The sequence below is a fragment of the Gossypium hirsutum genome, chromosome D13 (assembly GCF_007990345.1).
Source record: "Gossypium hirsutum isolate 1008001.06 chromosome D13, Gossypium_hirsutum_v2.1, whole genome shotgun sequence".
Taxonomy (NCBI): Eukaryota; Viridiplantae; Streptophyta; class Magnoliopsida; order Malvales; family Malvaceae; genus Gossypium; species Gossypium hirsutum.
The window spans coordinates 49,137,233-49,162,109 of NC_053449.1; the positions used below are offsets into that span (position 1 = coordinate 49,137,233).

General features: G+C 35.0%; 1 protein-coding gene across 1 annotated transcript; it reads right to left on the reverse strand.

Annotated features, from left to right (window-relative positions):
• Positions 1 to 12,384: 12,384 nt before the first annotated feature.
• Positions 12,385 to 13,464, reverse strand: LOC107897420 (uncharacterized). Its single transcript, XM_016822876.2, has one exon. It carries the CDS (start codon positions 13,116 to 13,118, stop codon positions 12,762 to 12,764), a length of 357 nt encoding a protein of 118 aa, XP_016678365.1. The 5' UTR covers positions 13,119 to 13,464; the 3' UTR covers positions 12,385 to 12,761.
• Positions 13,465 to 24,877: the final 11,413 nt, after the last annotated feature.

Sequence of the window (24,877 nt, forward strand, 5' to 3'; positions counted from 1 at the left end):
GAGAAATCAATGCGTCACATCCAATACGTTGGACACAACGTGTTGAATTCCCAAGAATGAGTTTTTATTTTTTGATTGAAGAGAAATGCTCGATTGTCGAATTTAACGAAGAAAATCGGAGCCCAATACATTAGGGCTCAATTCCCCTTGAAAATCCTAAATACGAACATTATCTCAATTTTAAAAAATTTTCTATCTTTAAATTTGAGTAAAAAATGATGTAATGTGATTTTATATATACAAATGCTATAATAATAACAACAACAATAATAAATACATTAATGACATAAAAATAATGTAAACAAATGAATAAACGAAATAAAAAAACAGTAATCCATGACATGCAAAATATTAAATGTAAACACAATTATACAACGAATGGGAAAGCAAACAAAATAAATAAAGATCAGAAGATATATAATATACACATGAAAATTATGAAGATTAAAAAAAAATTTACAAATAAAATTTTGGGTTATAGAATTTATATATAAATACAATACATAATATACTTATGCAAATAAAGAAAAAAATATAATTATACGTACATATATAAAATAATAAAAAATAGGTATATTTTAAAAAAGAAAAAGTGAGTATTTAATCATTTAAAAAAAACGTAAATATATACATATAAATATGAAAATATTCTTTAAAAAAATATAGGAAAATATTCGTTAAAAAAATACATGTACATATAAAAGGAATATACATAGATAAAAAAAATTAAATAATGAGTACATTATCAAAATTAATTTAAAATATATATATATATATGTATATATACATATATATATATAAATATGAGAAAAATATTAGCTGAAAAAAATAAGTATGTTCATAAAAATATACATATATAGATTTTTAAAAAAATGAAAATAAAAATAATAATTACATTATTAATTAATAAAATAAATAAAAAGAACATAAAAAAAACTAAATTGAATTGCAATTAAAAAATCTGGGGTAAATCTGCAAATAAATAAAAGTAAAAGGTCTAATTTGAACGCGCGAATTACATAGAGGGGCTGGAAGGGAAATTTTCCCTTCTCCTCTAAAACGGCGCCGTTCAAATGGATCAAATTGGAATTTAAAATAAATAAAAGGGTAAATTAAAAAAATAAAAAAACTTAATTGCAAAAACATTAAAAGGCGAAGGGGCTAAATAAAAAATAAATAAATAAAATTCGCAGTGGTATCACCTTCTCCTTTTTTTTAAAATCATAAATAAGTAAAAAATAATCGAACGAAAAAAATAGTAAGCCACCTTTAAAAAACTGCCAATTGTTCTCTTTTTTTATTCCTCCCTTTCCTCATTTTCTTTTTTTTTTTTACAATGAAGGGAGAGGCCTCTATTTATAGCTGAGCCTCCCCAAATCCAACGGTACAGATCAGTTACATCAATGGCTGAGATTAAAGGGTATCTACAAATTAAATCTCTAAGATTACAAAATCATATATTCTAAGATTGCATATCATATCTAAGATTATATATCATCTCTAAGATTGCATATCATATCTAAGATTGCATATATCATATCTTGGATTGCATATCATATCTAAGATTGCATATCCTCAAAAATTATGTTTCCATATGTGAGCCCGGGCTAAAATTGGGTATTACAGCAGCAAGTAATGTTGCCATACTTGAAGTGCACAAACCAATGCCAAAATTTCTTTATCATAAGTTGAGTAGTTTAATTGTGCACTATTCAATTTTTCACTAAAATAAGCAATTGGTTGCTTATCTTGCATTAAAATGGTGCCAATGCCAATTCCTGAAGCATCACACTCAAGTTCAAAAGTATTAGTGAAATCAGGTAATCTAAGAAGAGGAGTAGAACATAACTTAGCTTTTAGGGTTTGAAAAGCCTTTTCTTGAGTTTCACCCCATTTGAAACCCACGAATTTTTTTATAACCTCTGTTAGTGGGGCAGCAATAGTGGAGAAAATTTTCACAAATCGTCTATAAAAACTAGCTAAACCATGGAAAGATTTCACCTCAAATATCGATTTAGGAGTTGGCCACTCCTTGATTGCCTTAACTTTGTCCTCATCGACATGAATACATTGAGTACTAACTTGGTTAAAATAGTTAAAACCATTTGTTGGTGTTTTGACAAAAAAACTAATGAAAATTGAAGCAAAGAAAATGGATGCAAAGAAATTTGAATAAGAAGAAAAACTGAAAAAATTCTGATCACACTTCAAATTTTCATTGAGTCAATAACATATAGGTTACAAGGTTGTGTTACCCAATGTGTAATTGCTCTCACTAATTACTTGACTAAAGTAAAGCTTAAATTACACACAAAATGTAGCTGACATATCAGCTGTTACATCAAATTGGACATCATTCAAATCAACAACTAATCTCCTAACTTTAAAAACAAAGTACAAAAGAACTAAAGCTAGTTACATATAAACAAAATGTTGCTGCTGTACTGGTTGAGCTTCAATACTTCTCTGCTGTTGCATTGTAGGCCAAAGTTTAACACTTCTCATTAGACTATATGTGACAAACACTAATACTTCTCCTTAAGCAGAGTAAGAAATAATTGGTTAGTAGATAGTGGTTGTGTGAGTGATATGACAGCAGGTGCGAGCGTCTTCAAGAATGTTGACAAAAAGTTCAATTCCAAGGTAAAAGTTGAAAATGACTAGTATATTAAAGCAGTTGGAAAGGGAGATGTTTCAATCAAAACTCCATTAGGTACTAAACTTGTCACAGATGTTCTTTTAGTTCCTAACATAGACCAAAATCTGCTAAGTGTAGGTCAGCTGCTCGAGAAAAACTATTTTGTTGTATTCAAGGAAAAAAAAATGTTTAATTCTTGATCCAAGTGGATGCGAGCTCATATCAACAAAGATAACAAACTAAATTTTTGTTGTCAATTGGAACTTAGCAACTTCAGTAGCATATACAACTCATTGGATGAAACAAAATTGTGGAAAAAAGAATGAGACATGTTGACTACAAATCCTTAACTCAAATGTCCAAGAATAATTTGGTTGAAAATTTATCAAATATGGCTGATCATGATGATGTATATGAGCTATGCCAACTTGAAAAATAGGTGAGATCTCCATTTCCTGCGAACACAGCATGGCGAGCTACTGAAAAATTACACTTAGTACATACTAGCATTTGAGGACCTATGAGAACAAAATTGCTAAATGAAAGTAGGTACTTTGTGTTATTTATAGATGAAAATACAAGGTTCTATTGGGAGTACTTCATGAAGATCAAGTTCAAAGTGGCTGAAATCTTCTTTAAGTTTAAAACCATGATTGAAAACCAAAGTGATTGTAAGCTCAAAATGGTAGGATCAGACAATGGGGCAAAATACACCTCAGAAAAGTTTGAAAAATTTTGCGAAAAAACTGGTGTCCATCATCAACGGAGCAATGTGTACACTCCATAACAGAATGGTGTAAGTGAAAGAAAAAATAGAACTGTGATGTACATGGCTTGCTGTTTACTATTTGTAAGTAAATTTCCAAATGATTTCTAAACAAAAACAGTAAATACTGTTGTTTACCTACTAAACAGACTACATACTAAAGTGGTTGAAACATCATTCGAGGCTTGGTATGGTTTTAAACCTTTTGTTTCACATTTAAAAGTATTTGGTTGCACTTGTTTTGTTTATGTTCTAGAATTAAAAAAAGCAAGCTAGACAATAGATCGTAGTCAGGGATATTTGTTGGATATTCTAGTGTTAAGAAAGGATACCAAACCTATAATTCTTTCACCAGGAAAGTGATCATAAGTAGAGATATGAAGTTGGATGAAAGAAAAATCTTGAATTGTAATGCAATAGAGGAGATGTGTGAAAAAGAGGGTCTAAAACATGATTTGTGAGCCACTGGGAACCAAAATGAAAATGATGCAGTTGATCAACAAACAGTGTCAGGAACCAGGTCCATCACTAAAATCTATTAACAGTGTAATCTGGCAAAGTTAGAACCAGTCAATTTTGAAGAAGTTACTCAAGAAGCTGAATGGCTATCAGCCATGAATGAAATCACTATGATCAACAAAAATAAGACATGAAAGTTGGTAGATAGACCAATTCACAAGAAAGTAATTTGTGTTATACGGGTGTTCAGAACCAAGATGAATCCTAATGGATCAGTCACCAGATATAAAGTGAGGTTGGTTGTGAAAGGGTTTAGCCAGCAATATGTAGTGGACTTCATTAAAACCTTGGCTCCTGTTGCTAGGTTAGACACTATAAGACTACTACTGACTCTTGCCACTCAAAAGGGTTGGAGGATACATAAAATAGATGTAAAACCAGCCTTCTTAAATGGCTTTCTAAAGGAATAAATTTATGTCGAACAACCTCAAGGGTTTTCAATACCTGGATACGAGGCTAAGGTTTACAAACTATACAAAGCGTTGTATAGCTTGAAGTAAGTATCAAGAGCGTGGTATGAAAGAATTGATAATCACCTGACAAAAATGGGTTTAAAAGAAGCATCAGCGAGCCCACTTTATATGTGAAAAAAACTGATAATGAAATACTTCTCATTATTTCATTATATGTTGATGATTTACTTGTGATTGGCAGTAATAACAAACTGGTGACTGTATTAAAAGATCAGATACGAAACAAGTTTGAAATGTCAGACTTAGGTGAACTGACATATTTTTTCAGTCTAGAGGTTAATCAAGCTAATGATGCAATCTTCATAAACTAGAAGGGGTTTGCAATAAAAACACTGCGAAGATATAGCATAGAGAATTGTAAACTTGCAATGAAGATGTTGAGAAGGTTTTTGAAACAAGTTACAGAAGCTTGGTGAGATGTTTGCTTTACTTGACAACATTTAGACTTAACATAATGTTTGTTGTAAGTTTGTTGTTATAATAGTCTTTATGGAAAACTTTATTCACCATGGATATGTCAATCTATGACGATTGATTCTAAGTTATCTACAATGAGTTCAAGCTCTCAATGTTCATATTACCTCCCTACCTCCCCCCAAAAAAATTGTTCATCTTTCTTTGTTTTTATTCCGGTGCTCTTATATATTGGAATCCTTCGCAGGATATGATTGAAAATGTCTTAGAGACAAAAGATACCCATGTTAGAGAGGTGATGACACCTCTTATCGATGTTGTTGTAATTGATGCAAGCTCAACTCTTGTTGAGTTCCACAATTTATGGTTAACTTAGGAATATTCAAGGTAGATAGTCTATATGAACTTTCTCCTAAGTTCTTTTTAATTTAAAATAACTTGTTAAAAGATTTTTGACATTTTTGCAAGGTGCCCATTTTTGAGTAGCGTGTTGATAATATAGTTGGCATTGCATTTGGTATGGATCTACTAAACTATGTTGCCAAGGTCAGAGAATTTCTACTCTCTTTTTTCCCATTTTATCATCATAAATTTTTAGCTTATGAAGTATGCAACAATATCATTGTGCACAACATTATAACTTGTTTGATTTTGAAGGGTGAACTGCTAGAAAGTACTACTGTAGGATATATGGCTCACAAACCTGCATACTTTGTGCATGGTAATTTTTAAGCTTAGTTTCTTCAGTTAATTCTATGCTTTAAGTTAAAATGCAGCTGAATTTTACATGTATCCCTTGGCATCTATTCGGCCAAATGGTATCTATCACTTCTGTTTATTATCATTCATTAACATGTTTTTGTCTACATGTCATTATAGATTATATTCTGAGAACCTATTACAAACAATTTATTTTACAGATTCAATGTCAGGCTGGAATTTTCTTAGAGAGTTTTGCATTAGGAAGGTTCATATGACTGTTGTTCTTAATAAGTATGGTGGAATTGTTGGAGTATGTGTTATACTTTAAATCATGAATTGGTTTTAGTTTTTAGATTTCTATTCTTGAATGAGTCTTATTGTCTAGATGTTGAAGAAGTTCAAAGTAAGATGGATTTTTGTTAAAACTATTAAAGTTGGCAAACTTGTGGCATAAGGAGCAGCCAATGAAGAAATCATGCAATTAGAGCCAGAGCCAAACAGATGTAGTTGAAGACAATGCAGCTGTTGATTATTTTTTTTGTTCATTTTGTAACCTTAGTTTGATGTCTGATGTAATTTGATGGTGATTGAACTGTTAACTCAGCTTTCTTTATGTGTCCAAGCTTGGTTTACTAGGTTTCAATGTATAGTGGTAGTAGGTATTGATTAGATGACCATATACTGATTTTGACAAGCTGAATGCTTGGTTTATGTATTGCCATTATGCCATTATTTCCATTTTTAGAATGAATTCCATCAGATTTCCTTAGATGTTGAGGTGGTCAACTTAGATGTTGAACCTACACCACTTAGAGCCAATCCAACTGTGGCTCAAATCAGGCAGCATGCTAATAAAATGACCAAGAGGCACAAGGCCATTTCTTGCATTCAAAACTGTGTGTTAGATGTGATCTTTACAAGAATCATGGCCTGTGAGACACCAAAACAGGCCTGGGAAAAATTAAAAGAGAAGTTCCAAAGAACTGAGAGAACAAGGCAGCAACAGCTATTGAATTTGAGAAGGGATTTCGAGAACTTGAAGTTGAAGGAGGAAGAAATAGCCAAGCAGTATTCAGATAGGATTATGGTTGTGATAAATAACATAAGGCTTCTTAAAGAGAATTTCAATGAAGCAAGAATAGTGGAGAATGTGATCTCAACCTTACCTGAAAGGTATGAGGCAAAAATATCTTCCCTCGAAAACTCAAGGGACTTGACCAGCATCTCATTGACAGAGCTGATCAATACTCTTTATGCACAAGAGCAAAGAAGAGCCGGCAGGCTAGAGAAGCACCAAGAAGGTGCCTTCCAAGCAAAAACTAAACCTGTATCGAGCAGTTCTACCTACAAAGGCAAAAAAACTTGGAGAGACGAGCCTAAGTCAGATGCTGCAAGAAAAAGGGATCAACCCTGCAGGCATTGCAAAAGGTCCGGTCATTCAGAAGCCAATTGTTGGTTTAGACTAGATGTGTAGTGTCAATACTGCAAAAAGATGGGTCATGTTGAAAAGGTTTGCAAAAGCAAAGGCAGACCAAGACAGAACCAACCAAAACAGCCAAAGGCTAAAGCTGGAGTAGCAGAAGAAAGAAGTGACCATGAAGAGCAAGTTTTTACAGTTTCATACTCAACTACTAAAGAAAAGGCCACAAAGGGATGGCTCATAAATAGTGGTTGCACCAACCATATGACACCAGATGCTGCCATCTTCAAGTCAATTGATAGAAGTTTCAAAACAAAGGTGAAAGTAGGTAATGACCACTTCATCAAGGCAGAAGGCAAAGGGGATGTGCTAATAAGCACTCCCACAGGTAACAAGCTTGTTTCAAATGTGTTGTTAGTTTCTGAGATTGACAGAAATCTGGTCAGCATGGCTTAACTGCTAGAAAAAGGATATTTTTGTGTTTAAAGGCAGTGAGTGCCAAATTAGTGATTCAAGTAGATTTAGGCTCATGTCCGTCACTATGGCTGATAAAAGCTTTGTTGTTGACTGGAAAAATGACTCAAACTCAGCCTACATAGCCTTATCAGATGAATCCAAGCTTTGGCACCAAAGGTTTGGTCATGCCAACTAAAGATAGATAGACCGGCTAACCAAAGAAGATCTGGTTGAGAACTTCATCAAATCAATTGAAAATGAGGAGGTTTGTGAGGTATGTCAGCTAGGAAAGTAGGCCAGGCTGCCATTTCCTTCAAACAAGGCCTAGAGAGGCACAAAAGGCTGCAGCTTGTACACACTGATTGTGTGGCCCCATGAAGACTCAGTCATCGAATGGCAGCAGATATTTCATTCTGTTTATTGATGATCACTGAAGATTTTTCTAGATTTACTTTTTGAAGTATAAATCAGAGGTGGCCTTAGTGTTTTGGAAGTTCAAGGCTGCTGCAGAGACTGAAACAGGCTGCAAGCTCAAGACCCTAAGGTCTGATAATGGAATTGAGTACACCTCAACTCAGTTTCAAGCCTTTTGTGATGAAGCAGGCATCAAACACCAGCTCACCAATACCTATACTGATCAACAGAATAGTGTTAGTGAAAGAAAGAATAGAAGCTTGATGGATATGGCCAGGTGTTTGATGTTTGAGAAGAATTTGCCCAAAACATTGTGAGCTAAGGCAGTTAACATTGTTGTGTATATCCAAAACAGACTCCCAACCAAGGCATTGGCTCACAAAACTCCATTTGAGGCCTGGTTTGGGTTCAAACCATCACTAGCTCACTTGAGGATCTTTAGTTGTATATGCTATGCACATGTTCCAGTTGTGAACAGGACAAATTGGCAAAAAGGGCTTAACCTGGCATTTTGGTAGGCTACAGCACAATCAAAAAGGGGTATAGGATCTTGGATCCTTCAGCAAACAAGGTGGTTGTGAGTAGAGTTGTGGTATTTGATGAGATGCCAAGCTAGAACTAGGGAAGAAAGAGCCAGAGGTAGTTTCTAAAGACCTTGTAGCAAATCAGACTGAATCTTATTAGAATGGTCCTGAAATGGACATTGATGATGAACCAGTCAGGGGCACTAGACCATTGGATGAGATTTATAAAAGAGCTCAAGTAGCCATAGTGAAACCAATCTGCTTTGAAGAGGCTGAAGCTCAACAAGGCTGGAAACAGGCAATGGCTAATAAAATCAGTATGATTGAGAAGAATCAGAATTGGGAACTAGTTGAAAGACCAGCCAACAAGAAGACCATTAGAGTGAAATGGGTCTATAGAGCCAAACATAATGCTGATGGAAGTTTCAACAAGTTGAAAGCAAGGTTAGTTGTGAAGCGGTTTAGCTAAAATTATGGCATAGACTATCTAGAGACCTTTATACCAGTGCCCAGGCTTGACACCATCAGGCTGCTAATTGCCTTAGCAGCACAAATGTAGTAGAAAATTCACCAACTCGATGTGAAGTCAGCCTTCCTCAATGAATTTCATGAGGAAGATATCTATGTTGAACAACGTCAAGGTTTCAAAGTGGTTGGTAAGGAAGACATGGTTTACAGATTGAAGAAAGCCTTGTATGGCTTGAAACAGGCACCAAGGGCCTGGTATAGCAGGATTGATAGCTACTTGGTCAGTTTGGGATTTGAAAGGAGCACTAGTGAGCCAACATTGTATGTTAAGAAGGAAGGAGAGCAAACTTAGCTCATTGTATGTTAAGAAGGGCCTTGTATGTTGATGACCTGTTGGTGACAGGAGGAGACCAAGCAATACTGATTGATTTCAAAGCTAAAATGCAACAGATGTTTGAGATGTCTGATCTAGAAAGGATGACTTATCTTCTTGGTATGGAGGTGACACAAACACAGGATGGAATATTCCTAAGTCAGAAAGCCTTTGCCTCCAAAATTCAGACCAAATTCTCTATGCAAAACAGTAAGGCAACAAGCACTGCAGTTGTCATGGGAGAAAAACTATCAACCCAAGGCAATTTTGAGCAGATTAGTGAAACAATTTATAGGAGCTTAGTTGGTTGTTTGCTATACTTGACTGCCACTAGGCTAGACGTTATGTTTGCTGTAAGTTTACTCTCAAGGTTAATGCACTGTTGCAATTAGAAGCATTTTCAAGCCGCAAAAAGGGTGCTCAAGTATATAAAGGGTACCCTGAGTTATGGAATGATGTATAGCAAAGCTGAAAGCTTGAAATTGGTTGGCTATACTAATAGTGACTGCACTGGTTCGATGGATGACATGAAGAGCACCTCAGGGAATGTTTTCACCCTTGGATCAACTATATTTTGCTGGAGTTCAAAAAAGCAAAATCTTGTTGCTCGGTCAACTGCTGATGCAGAATATGTAGTAGTTGCTGGAGTTGTGAACCAAGGTGTTTGGCTAAGAAAAATCTTGGCTGATTTGAATCTACACCAAAGGGAAGCAACAGAAATAATGTGTGACAATCAATCTGCTGTTGCAATTGCAAAGAATTAGGTTTTCCATGGAAGGGCAAATCACTTCAACATCAAGCTTCATGTTGTCAGAGAAATGGAGCAAGCACAGGAAGTGAAACTGGTTCATTGCAGTTCAAAAAAGCAGTTGGTTGACATTTTGACAAAAGCCCTTAATGTGTCAAGATTCATTGAATTGAAAATGCAAATGGGAGTTTGCAACATGCTAGCCAAGGAGGAGTGTTGAAGTTGGCAAGCATGTGGCACAAGGAGTAGCCAAGGAAGAAATCATGTAGCTGTTGATTTTTTTTTTGTTCATTTTGTAACCTTAGTTTGATGTTTGATGTAATTTGATGGTGATTGAACTGCTAACTTAGCTTTGTTTATGTGTACAAGCTTGGTTTACCAAGTTTCAATGTATTAGTGGTAGTAGGTACTGATTAGTTGACCATATACTGATTTTGACAAGCTGAATGCTTGGTTTCTGTATTGGCATTATGCCATTATTCATTTGTTAGAATGAATTCCATCAGATTTCCTTTTATATACTCTCCATTTTTCTTTATTTTTGTTTTTAATTTTGTTCTTGAATTCTGTTTGTTTCTTTTGCAAGTCTCGAGCCTTGTTGCTCAAGACTCAGCCGAACTTGCTTGCACATTGTTCATAACACCAACAAAAACTGTGGTTTGCAAATATTCATGTTTTATATAGAAGTGTTGACATAGCGTAGCTAATAATATTCTGCTCTATTCCCACTTAAACTAGAATCAAATAATTTGTATGGCATAATTTAAACTTATTTTGTATACAGTATTAATATGAAACTGAACACAAACATGTTTACCTGCAATTGAATTGAATGAGTTGTCAAATGTTCCAAAGTCCCTTTAACTCTTGTTAGAAAATCAGGTGAGATTGGAATCTGCAATATGCTTAAATCTAGCAAACTCCAACAGAAACAAATATGCATTTATACCTCCCTCCCTCTTGCACCATCATTCGATTATGCACTGTATATTAATTTATATCTTCTTTTCTATTTTGGAGCAGATAGTCACCTTGGAAGATGTGGTTGAGGAGATTGTTGGTGAAATATTCGATGAAAATGATTCTAAAGTAGGGCTTGCTACATCTTTTCCCAACTTTGCATTGATTATGTTAGCATTGCATTCAGAAAGATTTGGTGGTGGAATGAGGATCAAATAATACTTATATCAACCATGCTATTAATACATATGTGGACTTCATTTTCAAGTTTATATGATTTTACATTTTTCCTGCTATGACAGGAGGAGATCCAGAAGAAAACTGGCTATATTGTAATGCGAGCAGAGGGGGTCTTTGATGTTGATGCTAATACTTCTATTTATCAACTTTCTGAAGATCTAAATATCAAATTTCCAGAAGTAAGCTACTTCTATTACATATTATTTATATAAATCCTCATGCATAAGCTTTCATTCTACCTGCAGATGTTTGCTAGAATAGTTTAAATGTTCATAAATATGCATTTCAATGTTAAAATCGTGATTTTCCATTCATATGGAATATCTGTATTAGAGGAAAAGGAACTACAAGTTGGACCTCCCATCAGAGTATGAAGAACTGGATCCACAAATATAAAGTGTATGCTTGTCAAATAAATATATTTCGTTTTTGCTGTTTTTTAGGAACATCAGTATGAGAAAGTGTCAGGTTTTGTCTGTGAGGCCTTTGGATATATACCAAGGACAGGTGAGAGTATTAAGGTAGTCCTTGAAAAGGAGGACGAAGAAGATGATGAGGATTCTGAAGCTGGATCTGATCATCATGATTCCAAGGAAAGGCATCAAATTTATAAACTCGAGGTACGATATTCTTTTGCCACATGCATTTGTATTGCATAACATTGCTTTTGAATATTGTTCCTCAAAAAGAGTTAGTTGCATACATACAAAATGAATGCAGTTAGAACTAATGCGTTCTGGATTACGAATAATCAGAATCTCTAAAACAAGTAAACGAAATGTAAAAAACATTTTGCCATTGGAATTATGATGAACTTTATTCATTACAATATTTTCCTTATAAATCAGTTTCTTTTTACCTTAATGGCAAACGAATCTTCCTTCTTTTGAGACGAATCATTCAAATTTCGATATTCTTCTGAGATATTGTGGGACTGATTGTTGTACTCAATCATAATGTAAGCAAACAAGAATGCTCACCTTCAAGAAAATGGTCATAGAATATATGTTACAGAGTTCATTAAAGCTATTATGAAGGAAACACTGATGAGCACTTGCCATGGCATCTCTTCTTCATGCAGGATGTAGACTAAAGCTTCTTTTTTTTTACATAAATACATCTTCTCTGTCAAGTTTTGTATTGATTCAAAATGTTTATAAGGCCAAAACTTAATCAACTGTATTACTAACACTTTAATGTGGGCAATTTGTGTTTGCTGCAGATATTGGCAGGAAATGCCCGAAAAGTAAGTGCCGTTAGATTTGAATGTATAAACAATGAGGAATTTCTATTAGATACCATGGAGGTAACTCCAAAGGTTCCAAAAATCATGAAGAGCAAACGAAGCAATGATGAAGACTCAAATAATGGTAACAATGGTGAAGAAGATGCATTTGGAAAGAGGCAAGAGGATGACCTCTCAGATCACTACATAACTGCTGATCATAATGAGAATAAAGAAAGTCCTTATGGACAGTAGTTATATATATTACACTATTTCTTTTTATCTCATTCCCCCCCCCCACCTCCGGAAGGCTGCCCTTTTTCCCTTACCATTTTCTTACAGGTCCATAAGAAGATGTAAAGACTCCAAAAACTGGAGAACGAAACAAAAATATGAGAATAGACTAACATTGTACAGTTGTTCACAGATGAAGTGATGTGTCAACATCTGAGTCATTAAAGGTAGATGTATGCAAGACCATATCTCTCTGCTGTAAGTTCGACAATATCGGAGTCTCAAGAACCTGACGTCGAATTTGCATGCTAGATTCACGGTGTACAGATCCTTGGAGAGGTGGTCTAGGCTGAAGGATCAATTCGGAATGGAAAAACAATTGAGATGCTACATTCGGTGTGCCTTGATTGATCCTCTCCGCTTCAGATAGCAACCGTAAAACCTCTCTTTCCTGCCTCAATTCCTTAGCTCTCTGCAACCGTCGGAACCTCTCTTGCAAGAGAGCAATGGAAGAATGAACAGCTGGTTCACTCTGCCTTCCCATCCGAAATTAAACTAGAGCCTATCAATGGTACTGAGGAGAATGCTCATAAGGTGATCTGAGGTTGCTTTATTCTTATATATATAGGACATTTATAAGCTTTAAAAGCGTTAATCTATTCAATGTAAGCCCCTTCAATTGATTTTAATGATGTAGAAGGAAGGAAAAAAAAAGCAGAATCGGCCGCTGAGATGTAAAGTCCAAGTAGGCAGAGTTATGTTGCAATATGTTGAGGTAAAAATAGATGATAGGAAGAAAAGGGTGTGACAAAAAATCCAAACTGAGATGGAATGTAGCATTTGGATGTGATTCTTTTTGCAGAATAAAAGGATGGTTGATTCTCTGTCGGCTTGTTGCCAAGAGCTATTGGCCTTTCAACAAAGATGAGTGCCCCTTTTTTGGTGGGGGATCTTCTTATATTATTTTCACCTTTCAACCTTCTATTCACTTTTGTTGATCACATTAGTTTTCGAGTTCGAATTTTAATATCTATAATTTTTTTTTCGGAAAAAAATGATGACAAAGAGTTGAAGTAGAGAATATATTTTGGACATTGGAGTTGGATGGTTTTCTATGCAAGCCCTTTCATTGAGAAAAAAGAAGCCTCTTTTTTTCCTATTTCTCTCTCTATCTCTTTTTCATGTAGTGTTTTGTCATGAAGTTGTTGGATAGAAATGGGTTGGAAGGAGAAATGTATAGTTATTGGATTCTTTCAATGACCATCGTTGTTGGAACACTCTTGTCTTTGAACTTAATTGTTGGAAGAGTGGGCGCAAGCTAAAAAGCAGCCTACCCTCCCTAGATATCTCATGGAATTTAGCTAAGTATATTTTGCCTTTTAGCCTGCCCAAAATCATGAAAAAGTTGAATTTGGGTGGTGCAACTTTTTTTTTTCAACTTTCTCTTGTCTTGGACCTCAGATATCAATGGTGATATTGCTGACGAATTGTACACATTAAATTCTCATGTCTGTGTTCCATATTAGTGCAATTAATTTGTGTGACTAATTGTTGTTTTGATTCTTTATTAAATTTGAATTGTTTGTATTTAACGCGTTAAAACTTAAATATATAATTCTTCAAATTATTTATTAAAAATGTTTAAATAAAAATGAACCTGGGAGATGATGATTAAAAACATAGGTGGCAACATTATGCCAATTGAGCCAGGCTATTGATTGTCTCATAGTGGAGAATTACTAGCACAAACAAGTTCTTGATTTTTGGATTTAGTCTATGTTGTCATTATAAAAAATTTAAATAAAATGTTTTGACAATGAATGGGTCTATCTAAAAATAGAATTCAGCTCATGATTTTCAACACAAGTTTTATAGATTTGAATAAGTTTAATAGTTACTCATATTTTTTATTATATATTAAAAATCTTATTTATTTAAATTTAATTATAAGCAACATTTAAACATAAATATAATTTTTCAATATTATTTCGAAATAAAATTTGTTTTTCTATCTACGCAATCAAGGTTTTCAAATCGATGGTTGAAATAGTCAAATCATTAGTTCTCGGTTCAACTAGTTTGATTAATTCATCCAGTTTAACTGAATAAATTATTAAATATTAAAAAAACAGTTCAATCGATTCACAAGTTAACTAATCCAACCTTTTATTTCGTATTGGTTCTTAATTCAGCTCGTCCAATGCAATTCCAAAATCAGTGAACTCAACTAAACAAGAGTTTTGGGATGAAATTTTTAGAGTAAACTTCCATAAACTCCAATTACACCAAACATTTATTGGTTTATACATATTATTACAATCTTTTAAATATTTTATGTAATTATATAAAATATTTTTTAATTAAACAAATTGTAATACCCAATTTTAGCCCGGGCTCACAATAATAAAATAAAGTCTAAGTCCAGTACAAAATTATATCATTTGGCCCGATCAGAATGGCCTATTACTTAAAAAGGTTGAAGGTCCATCTACAAGCTTATGGAAACATAATCTTCAAGGATATCCAATCTTAGATATGATATGCAATCTTAGATATGATATATGCAATCTTGGATATAATATGCAATCTTGAAAGATATGATTTTGTAATCCTAGAGATTTAATTTGTAGATACCCTTTAATCTTAGTCGTTGATGTAATTGATTTGTACCGTTGGATTTGGGGAGGCTCAACTATAAATAGAGGCCTCTCCCTTCATTGTGGAGGAAGAAAAAAAATCAATAAAAAAAAGAGAGAGCAATTGTTAGCTTTTTAAAGGTGGCTTACTGTTTTTTCTGTTTGTTTTTTTATTATTTTTACTTATTTACGATTTTAAAAAATAGAGAATGTGATACCATTGCGAATTTTATTTATTTTTTTAGCCCTAATAAAGCGACGCGTTTCAAAGGATGGAGATATTTTCCCATTCGAGCCCTATGAGTTATTCGCGCCTTTTAATTGGGCCCTTCATTTTTTTTCTTTTAATTCTGTTTGAAGTTCAATTTAAATCCTTGTTAATTCAATGTGCTTGATTTCTTACACCACTATTTTTTTAAAAAAATATATTTAATTTTGAATCTAATACTATTTTAATGATTAAGCTTAGTATTTTCCATTTTATTGTACGTTTTATATGTATTATGGCTATAAGTTTATTGAATTATATGTATATATTACCCTTTTTAAAAATTTATAATGTATCATTATTTTGAAATTCAATATATATTGCTATTATTTCGATTTATCACACTTTTTTATATTTTAGGTAAATTCAACATGATTTGTATATATTCTTTGATATCCCTATTTTGTAATATATTTTCGAAATTCACTTTACATATTTATATGTCTTAAAGATTTATACGAAAATGTTTTTATACAATACTATTTTATATATACATATATAATTTGTAATAAATTATTTTTATTCTATATATTATTGATTTCATATTATTTTATCTATTACCTTTAAATTCTCTCTTAAATAGGTTTATGTATTTTCTTTCGAATTTATTTATTATTTATCATTCATTAGTGTATGTTTTATTTACGAATTATCGCTCCATGTTGTATATTATCATTTATCACATTCTATTCGCTTAAAAGGCTATGTTCGATATCATTCAAGCATCAAAATTATTTTATTCAAAAATTTTCAATATTGAGATAATACTCATATTTAGGATTTTTAAGGAAATTGAGTCCTAACGTATTGGGTTCCGATTTTCTTCGTTAAATCTAACGATCGAGAGTTGCTCATTAATCAAAAAATAAAATGAAAAGCTTGTTGTCGGGAATTTAATATGTTGTATCCTAACGTATTGGATGTGACGTATTGATTTCTCGAGACAAATATTTTTTTTAAAAAATGATAACAAATGAAATATTCCAAGTTTAGGATTTTGAGAAATTGTGCCCTAACGTATTGGGCCGCGATTTCTTAAATCTTAAATAAATGGATATTCTTTTAAATTTTTATTATAAGAGTATTTTGGACTAAATCATTTTTGAGGAAATAGAATGTCATGCCCTAACGCATTGGGTATGACATTTTCTTTCTCTGAAATGGTAAGAGTCTTAATAAGAAACGTTTTTTAGTTTTTATTAAGGATCATATTTTTAAATTTTCGACATTAAGACACTAATTAATTAACTAGGTACCAATTTTGGGAGTTACGAGGGTGCTAATCATTCCTCGTACTTAACCAACTCTCGGTTCCATTTTTCTAAATCTTGTAGACCAAAGCTATTTTTTAGGTGATCCAATCACACCTCAATAAAATATTGGTGGCGACTCCCAAATTTTTTTATTTTTAAAGTCGACAACTAATTTTTGTTTTTTTTTCCAAATAAAAAAATGGTTTCGATAGCTTGGCGACTCCACTGGGGACTTTTTTCAAAAAAGAGAGTCGAGCCACAAAGTTGATTAATTTTTGTCTTATGGTCGAGAAAATATTTTTAAAAAAATTCATGAGATCCTTTTGCATTCATTATTTTCTTGCTTGATTGATTTAAATATTGTTTGCATTACACATTACATGAGTCGAATGATTTTACCCTTCTAAGTGGGAGTGAGAAACTATTTCTTCATGAAGTTTTCACCTCTGTATAGGATAGTGGATCGCTTTCGGAGTATATCGGTACCTATGCCTTCGTGAGATTTTCATCTCCGTATAGTCATAGGGAAAATGTATTCCCCTGAACCGAACTTGATCTATATGAGCCTATAATGGGTGAAGATCGAGGAATCTGCTGGTTCGGGTACCTTTGCCCTTGAAGCCGAACTTCATATAGTGAACCTTAGGAATCCACCTTAGGTAGAACTATACTGAACCCTAGTAGATATCCGATTAGGTGTTTTACTATTTCTTGATTATATTTTATGTTGTTATATGACACTGACTTTTTGTGTTTTATTTTGATTGCATGACATGACATTTCATTTCATCATAAAAGGCGTCAGTTCATATTCAGTTGCTAGACAGAAAGCTTGTCATGGAAAAAGGGTTTCTTGATAAAGCAGAGGACAATGCGGCTGTCCGAACTTGGTCTGAAACAACGCAGCAAGAAAAGGGTGATAGTTTGGTTGATGGGTATGTGTTGAAATTATGAGACTTTACGCGCATTAGTGTAACTCAAAACAATTTGCAAGAATTAAAGGAGATATGGGATCAGTGGAATGACGAGGTTAGACAGCTATTCTATGATAATTATGGGGATTTGTCTTATTTGCTTGACGTAAAGGTAGACAAACGTTTGTTTCGAGCCCTCACTCAGTTTTGGAATCCTGCTTACAACTGCTTTACATTTGGGAAGGTTGATTTGGTGCCTACGATAGAAGAATATGTGGCTTTACTCAGATGTTCAAAGTTTCAAGTAGGCAGGGTTTACTCGAGAGAAATGTGCCAACCTTTTCAAATAAGCTGATGAGTATAACAGGAATGAGTGAGCAGTTGGCTACTGCACGGATTAAGCAAAAGGGGGATAGTAAGTGCGTTCCTTGGAGAAGCTTGAAAGATGCAATTCTAACACACCCAGACGTAAGAAAGAGGTTAGATGTCTTTGCTTTAAGTATATACGGCTTGGTTGTCTTCCCTAAAGCCTTGGGGCATGTGGATGAAGTAGTCACTAATTTATTCGACTGACTCGATAAGAAGGTTACATCGATTCCAACAATTTTTGTAGAAACTTTCAAGTCATTGAGTGCATGCCGAAAGACGGGTGAAAGTAAATTTATTGGATGTGCACAGCTTCTACTCGCATGGTCTCACAGTCACTTTTGGAAGGTGGATAAGGTTTTGTATCGGGTTTTCTCTGAAAATTATTCACCACTAATGAGATAGTAGCTACGTCGAGGAGAGATGATATTTCGGAGGAGAAGTGGGTGGCAATTCTTCAAAATCTTCAGGAGGAGGACGTTGAGTGGAGAGCTCCTTGGTTGCTTCCAGATGAGATCCTGTATAGGTGTGGTAATTTTGATTGGGTTCCTTTGCTTGGTATTTGGGGAGCTGTTAGATATGCCCCATTATTGGTGCTAAGGCAATATAGGTCAAGACAATTTATATCTGCGACCCAAGGGATAGTTGATTGTGAATTTTCATATAAGGATGATGGTTATAGAAAGAAGATTCAAGAGATGTCTAGTGCGTGGAAACAGACTCACCGAATGAAGAGGTTAGTTGTGGGTCCGATGACAACTCCTGAGTATCATGAATGGTGGGTTAGGAGGATTAACGATAATACACCTAAGTTAAATCAGGAAAATAGTCAGTCAATAGAGGAATATTTGCGGGTCATCCCTTTTGAGTTGGAAATCATAAGACAAGATTTTGAGAGAAGAAATGCGGATTTAAAAAAGAAGATAGAGCAAATGGAGGAGGAAAAGACGAACTTGAGATTGGACATAGACGTTCAAAAGCTTGAAACTGAGAAATTAAAGAAGGAGGAAAACAAGACTGAGGAGGAGCTGGGTAGTCTGAAGACGGATTATAAAAAGTTGCGTCTGTCAATGAGAACTGCTGGGCTGGGAAAAACTTCAGAACAGTGGCGAGCAAAAATTTGAGACGAAAAGGACAAAGCCAATAGATGGGAACAGAAATTCCAAGAGATGTAGAGACGAAACGAGGCTTTAGAAAAGAGTTTGTCAAAAAGCCAAAAGGAAAATGGTGAGTTAAAGGATAGGGTGACTGAGTTGGAAAGATCTCTTCATCAGTATCAAAATCGAAATTTTGCAATAGAGTTAAAAGCAAGCTTGAGGAAGATTGAAGAAATGAAGAAAATAATCGAAGAGCTAGAAACGGCGTTGCAAAATTGTGAAATCCGGATCAAGCACTTGGAAGCAAATGAAAATCGTAATAGTAAATAGCTACACTACTTTCAGAACCAAGTTAGGAGCAGAGATCATATTATGGAGGAAGTTGTGGTCCAGATCCGAGAAGTAGCTGATCACGTACAAACTTTGGCAGTACAGGCAGACATTCTGAGTGTGAAGTATGAATTAGAATCAAATTGGCGGCAAGAGTTAGCTGTGTTACTTAGGAAGATTAGAATGCTGAGTAATAGGGCAAAGCTTTATTTGTAATTCACTTTATGTAAAGAAATTTGTTTTCTAGTAAAGTTTTCTTAAATGGAATTAAATCAAAATTGACGCCTTTTTGCATTCATTTCATGCATTGCATGCATTAAAAATAATAATAATAAATAATAAAAGATTTTAATTGATTCCTCAGATAATCTGGAAACCAACCTACCAATCACCGCTACGGTACCCGATCAAAGACTAAAGACATTGACCAAACGCTAGAACAGTTCCAAAAAGAAATGCAAGATCAACTTCAACAACAAATGAATGAGCAGCTTGAAAAAATTCAACAAAAAATAATGGATAAAGTGATGGAATCTTAGGGGAATATTATGGCTAAGTTGACTCAGTTGTTGACTGGAGGAGTTGATAAAGGAAAAAGCTCTGTGCTTAATGTTGAAGAAGGAGACAATGAGGGACCTGTCTATCCTCCAGACTTTACCCCCCAGCAAGTTGAGATATACCCGCGCAGGTCCTCTGTTACCATTAAGCCTCAGCAATTTCAGGATGACGCTGCAGCGCTAATGAATTTTCAGGCTAGATCAGGCTCTAACCCCGGAGCCAACGTTGTTAATCCTGCTATCCCTGACTTCGATGAGACATCTGGGAAAGAGAAAATGAATGATGAATTGCCAAAATAGCTAGAGGAAAAGTACAAATGGCTGGAGGAGAAATTTAGGGCGATGGAATATGCGGAGAGCTACTATGGGATGGATGCTAAAGAATTGAGTCTGGTTCCGGATTTAGTACTTCCTTACAAGTTCAAAATGCCAGAGTTTGAGAAGTACAACGGAACTAGTAGCCCCGAAGCTCATAATACCATATTTTGCAGAGGAATGATTGGTTATATCAATAACGACCAACTCCTGATACATTGCTTCCAGGATAGCCTCACAGGGGCAGCATCCAAGTGGTACAATCAATTGAGCCGTACCAAGATTAATTCGTGGAGAGATTTGGCACAGGCATTCATAAAATAATACAGTCATGTGACTGACATGGTACCTGATAGAATCACTCTACAAAACATGGAAAAGAAATCCGGTGAAAGTTTTAGGCAATACGCATAGAGGTGGAGGGAGGTTACCGTCCAAGTTCAGTCATCTCTTCTAGAGAGAGAAATGACAATGCTTTTCGTTAACACATTGAAGGCCCCATTCATTATGCATATGTTAGGAAGTGCTACTAAAAGCTTTTCTGACATAATTATGAATGGTGAAATAATAGAAAATGCTATCAGAAGTGGAAAGATAGATGCTGGAGAAAGTAGCAGAAGGTCAGCCTCGAAGAAAAAGGAAAATGAGTTCAATAACACTAGTTATTCAAAGACGATTATGGTGAATCAGTCGAGAAAGGTGGCTGATAACCAACAAGGTTCATTGAGACAAGAACTTGGAGTGAAACAAGGTACTGAGAAGCTCCAGTTCACACCAATCCCGATGTCGTATAAGGAGCTGTATCAAAACTTGTTCAATGCACACATTGTTTCCCCTTCCTACTTAAAACCTCCGCAACCTCCGTACCCCAAGTGGTATGATGCGAACGTACAATGTGATTACCATGCGGGTATTACGGGGCACTCAATAGAAAATTGCATTACCTTCAAAAAGCTAATTGAAAAATTCATCAACATGGGTATTGTTAAGTTGGATGATCCATCTAATCCGCTATCCAATCATGATTGATAATGGAGTGAACGTAATATATGAAGAGGTGTTGGGAAGGGTTCACATCAATGTCATATACGGAGACAAAATTGAAAAAGGACCTTGTTAGATGTCCACCCTTATAAATTTGGGAGTGTTCAAAATAATTGGATTACGAAAGAAATCTCTGTAGTCTTTAGAGCTTATTTAAGTAATGTTCAGAACATTCTTGTTGTTTTTAGCCTAAAAATGATAGGAATTCCTTTGTGAAATAGGCTCATGTTTGAACATCATTATTCTAATAAAATACATCTTTACATTTATTTTTGAGCCAATATTATTTCATTCTTTGCGAGTAATTATGCTTTCATTCTTTTGGATTTTCTTCCATTCTTCCATTCTTTCATTTATAATAATTATTCATAAATTCACACATTCTTTTGTATATTCTTTTGCACTTACTATGGGTCCCCAGATATCAATGATATGAGTGATGCTGCTACAGACTTAGAATCTCCTTTTGAGCGAGATATGTGTTTAGAGGGATCTCATAACTTTGAAGATGACATAGATTATAACCTATTTCTGAACTTGTTAAGGATGGTAGAGCAAGCCGAGAAATGGATCTTACCCTAAAAAAAGTCATTGGGATACATGACTTCTCCTTATGTGGGGCATAAAGGTCATTTGGTTGATCTCACCAAAAGAGTCTGACGGCCATCGATTCATCTTTGTGATCATCAATTACTTTACTAAATGGGTGGAAGTTGCTTCGTATGCCAATGTCACAAAGTCGACAGTTAGCGAATTCTTGAAGAATCATGTGGAACGCCAAAAGGATCATATCTGACAACATAATATCAAAAGTTTGTAGTCTGTTCACGATCAATGCCATATCGCCAAAAAAGGATAGTGCAAAAAAAAGAAAAAGAAAAAAAAGAAAAAAACTCTTCTTGGGCAATACCTTTCTTTTAGGCTCATCGTGGTTTTACCTATTGAAGACAAGATTCTTTGTCTCTGAGTTTTTGGATTAATTCTGATTGAAGAGAAACGTTCAAAGTTATCCATCATGGTTGAATACGCCAGAAGCAAATGATACGAGCTCATAAAAAAGGTCCGCCCTAGAGAATTCTTTGAGAGGGACCTGGTATTGAAGAAGATCCTTCCCGTACAAAAAGAACTTCATCCCAAGCCGGGAAGGATCTTATGTGGAAGGCCTTATCTGGAAAAACAACGATAGCAAGGACATGCCTAATCCTATGAGTTCAGATTCAATAAAAAATATTTCAAAAAAAAAAAAGAAAAAGGGAGAGGCTAAGGTGAAAATGCGCAAAGGACGCCTTGAGACCAAAGGGGATTTGAGTTGAAAAACCCAAAAAGGGCGGCTCAAATACTGATCAAAATGAGGCATCAGGTGATTAGAACAACTCGAATCTTGATCAGATTGGGGCATGTGGTGATCTAGTCAATAGGAAAGAGTAGGCAACATCTTGAGACATCGACAGAGTACTGTAGATCTCTCAAACACATGTCAAACTCAGAAGGGTCTTCAGAAAGTTTGTACAGAAAAGTTCAAGCTGTGATATATGGGGCACCCAATTTTCATACTATTGAATTTGTTGTTCTTGGAATACTTCATTCTTTTCAAAGATACACATTCCCAATCAATTTCTTTGTTATCCTTCTTTTCTATTTTTGATAATTTATTTCTTTCAAGCTATGCTCAGAACCAACTTTTTCTTATGTATTGTTATGACCTTTTTTGCAAGCATGTTGCATTAGAATAATGATTAATGGACTAATAAAACTTTCACAAGGGAAGTTTTTCATATTACTTTAGAAGTTTCTAAATAATACAGGAACCTGAAACAAGACTATTGTTTAGAACGCACCAAGTTTAAAGGTTGGAAATTTAAGAAGGAAGAGTCTAATTAGAACTTTCTGGATTCTGTTGTCAAAAACATTGATTGAGCAAAGTGACAGGATGTCAGGTTGGTGACAAAGCTAAAATAAACAAGCGAGCAATGGTCATCAGGTAATAGGAAGAGGTTTCCTCAGAGAAGAAAGACTTCATTTGCACATGAGTCTTCAATGCGACACCTTAGGCATGGTGTAAAGGGCCAAAGAATTTTACATTCTGTATCTTTGAATTGTGATAGGAGTGGATTGAGAAGAAGCCATATATTTCTACCCTCGGGTTGCAGTGGGAGAATGATGATACAAATTTTACGTCCTAGTAGATTGAACTTTAAGGTTTACAGTGGGGGAAATTTGACTAAGTGGAGACTCCAGCCGAGCAAGAAAGCGTTGTAGCACGTTAGTGATAAAGCCTTAATAAACTTCGAGCAATGATAACTTAAGTGAAAAAGGGGATCATTCTCAAGCAAACACCATTCACACATGTCTAGTTAGGAGCATTTGATGCATTTCGATCATGCAATCCTAATCTTAGGCATATTTAGGTTCATTATACAGGCCATGTTCCTCAGAGAACAAATCGGTGAAATCACAAAGTCTTGCCTTCCTGGTTTGCAGCAGAGCATGTTGAAAATAACATATTTTGCCTTCCTGTACTGACGGTGAAGCAGATCGAAGATATAGCCTTGCCTCCCTAGATTGTAGTGGAGTAAGTTGAAGATAGTAGATCTTGCCTTCCTGCATCGACAGCGAAGCAGATCGAAGATACCAGCCCTGCCTCCCTAGGTTGTAGTTGAGCAGGTTGAAGATAGCAGATCTTGCCTTCCTGTACCGACAGTGAAGCAGATCGAAGATACCAGCCTTGCCTTCCTGAGTTGTAGTGGAGCAGGTTGAAAATAGTAGATCTTGCATTCCTGTATCAACAGTGAAGCAGATCGAAGATACCAGCCTTGCCTCCCTAGGTTGTAGTGGAGCAGGTTAAAGATAGTAGATCTTGCATTCTTACATCGACAGCGAAACAGATCGAAGATACCAGCCTTGCCTCCCTGGGTTGTAGTGGAGCAGGTTGAAGATAGCAGATCTTGCCTTCCTGTACCGACAGTGAAGCAGATCAAAGATACCAGCCTTGCCTCCCTGGGTCGTAGTGGAGTAGGTTGAAGATAGCAGATCTTGCCTTACTGTATCGACAATGAAGCAGATCAAAGATACCAGCCTTGCCTCCCTGGGTTGTCGTGAAGTAGATCGAAAAAAGCAGATCTTGTCTTCATGTATTGGCGTGAAGTAGATCAAAGATGGCAGATCTTGTCTTCATGTATTGGTGTGAAGTAGATCGAAGATAACAGATCTTGTCTTCCCATACTGGTGGCGAAGTAGATCAAAGAAAGCAGATCTTGTCTCCATATATTGGCGTGAAGTAGATCAAATATGATAGATATTGTTTTTATGTATTGGCGTGAAGTAGATCAAAGATAGCAAATCTTGTTTTCATGTATTGGCGTGAAGTAGATCGAAGATAGCAGATTTTGTCTTCCCATAGTGGTGGCAAAGTAGATCGAAGAAAGTAGGTATTGGCGAAGTAGATCGAAAGAAGCAGATCTTGTCCTCATGTATCGGCATGAAATAGATCAAAGGTAGCAGATCTTGTCTTCCCACACTGGTG

What these genes read in the sequence shown, in the direction of transcription:
- LOC107897420 (XM_016822876.2), bottom strand. Translation starts at nt 13,118, where the DNA reads ATGGGAAGGCAGAGTGAACCAGCTGTTCATTCTTCCATTGCTCTCTTG.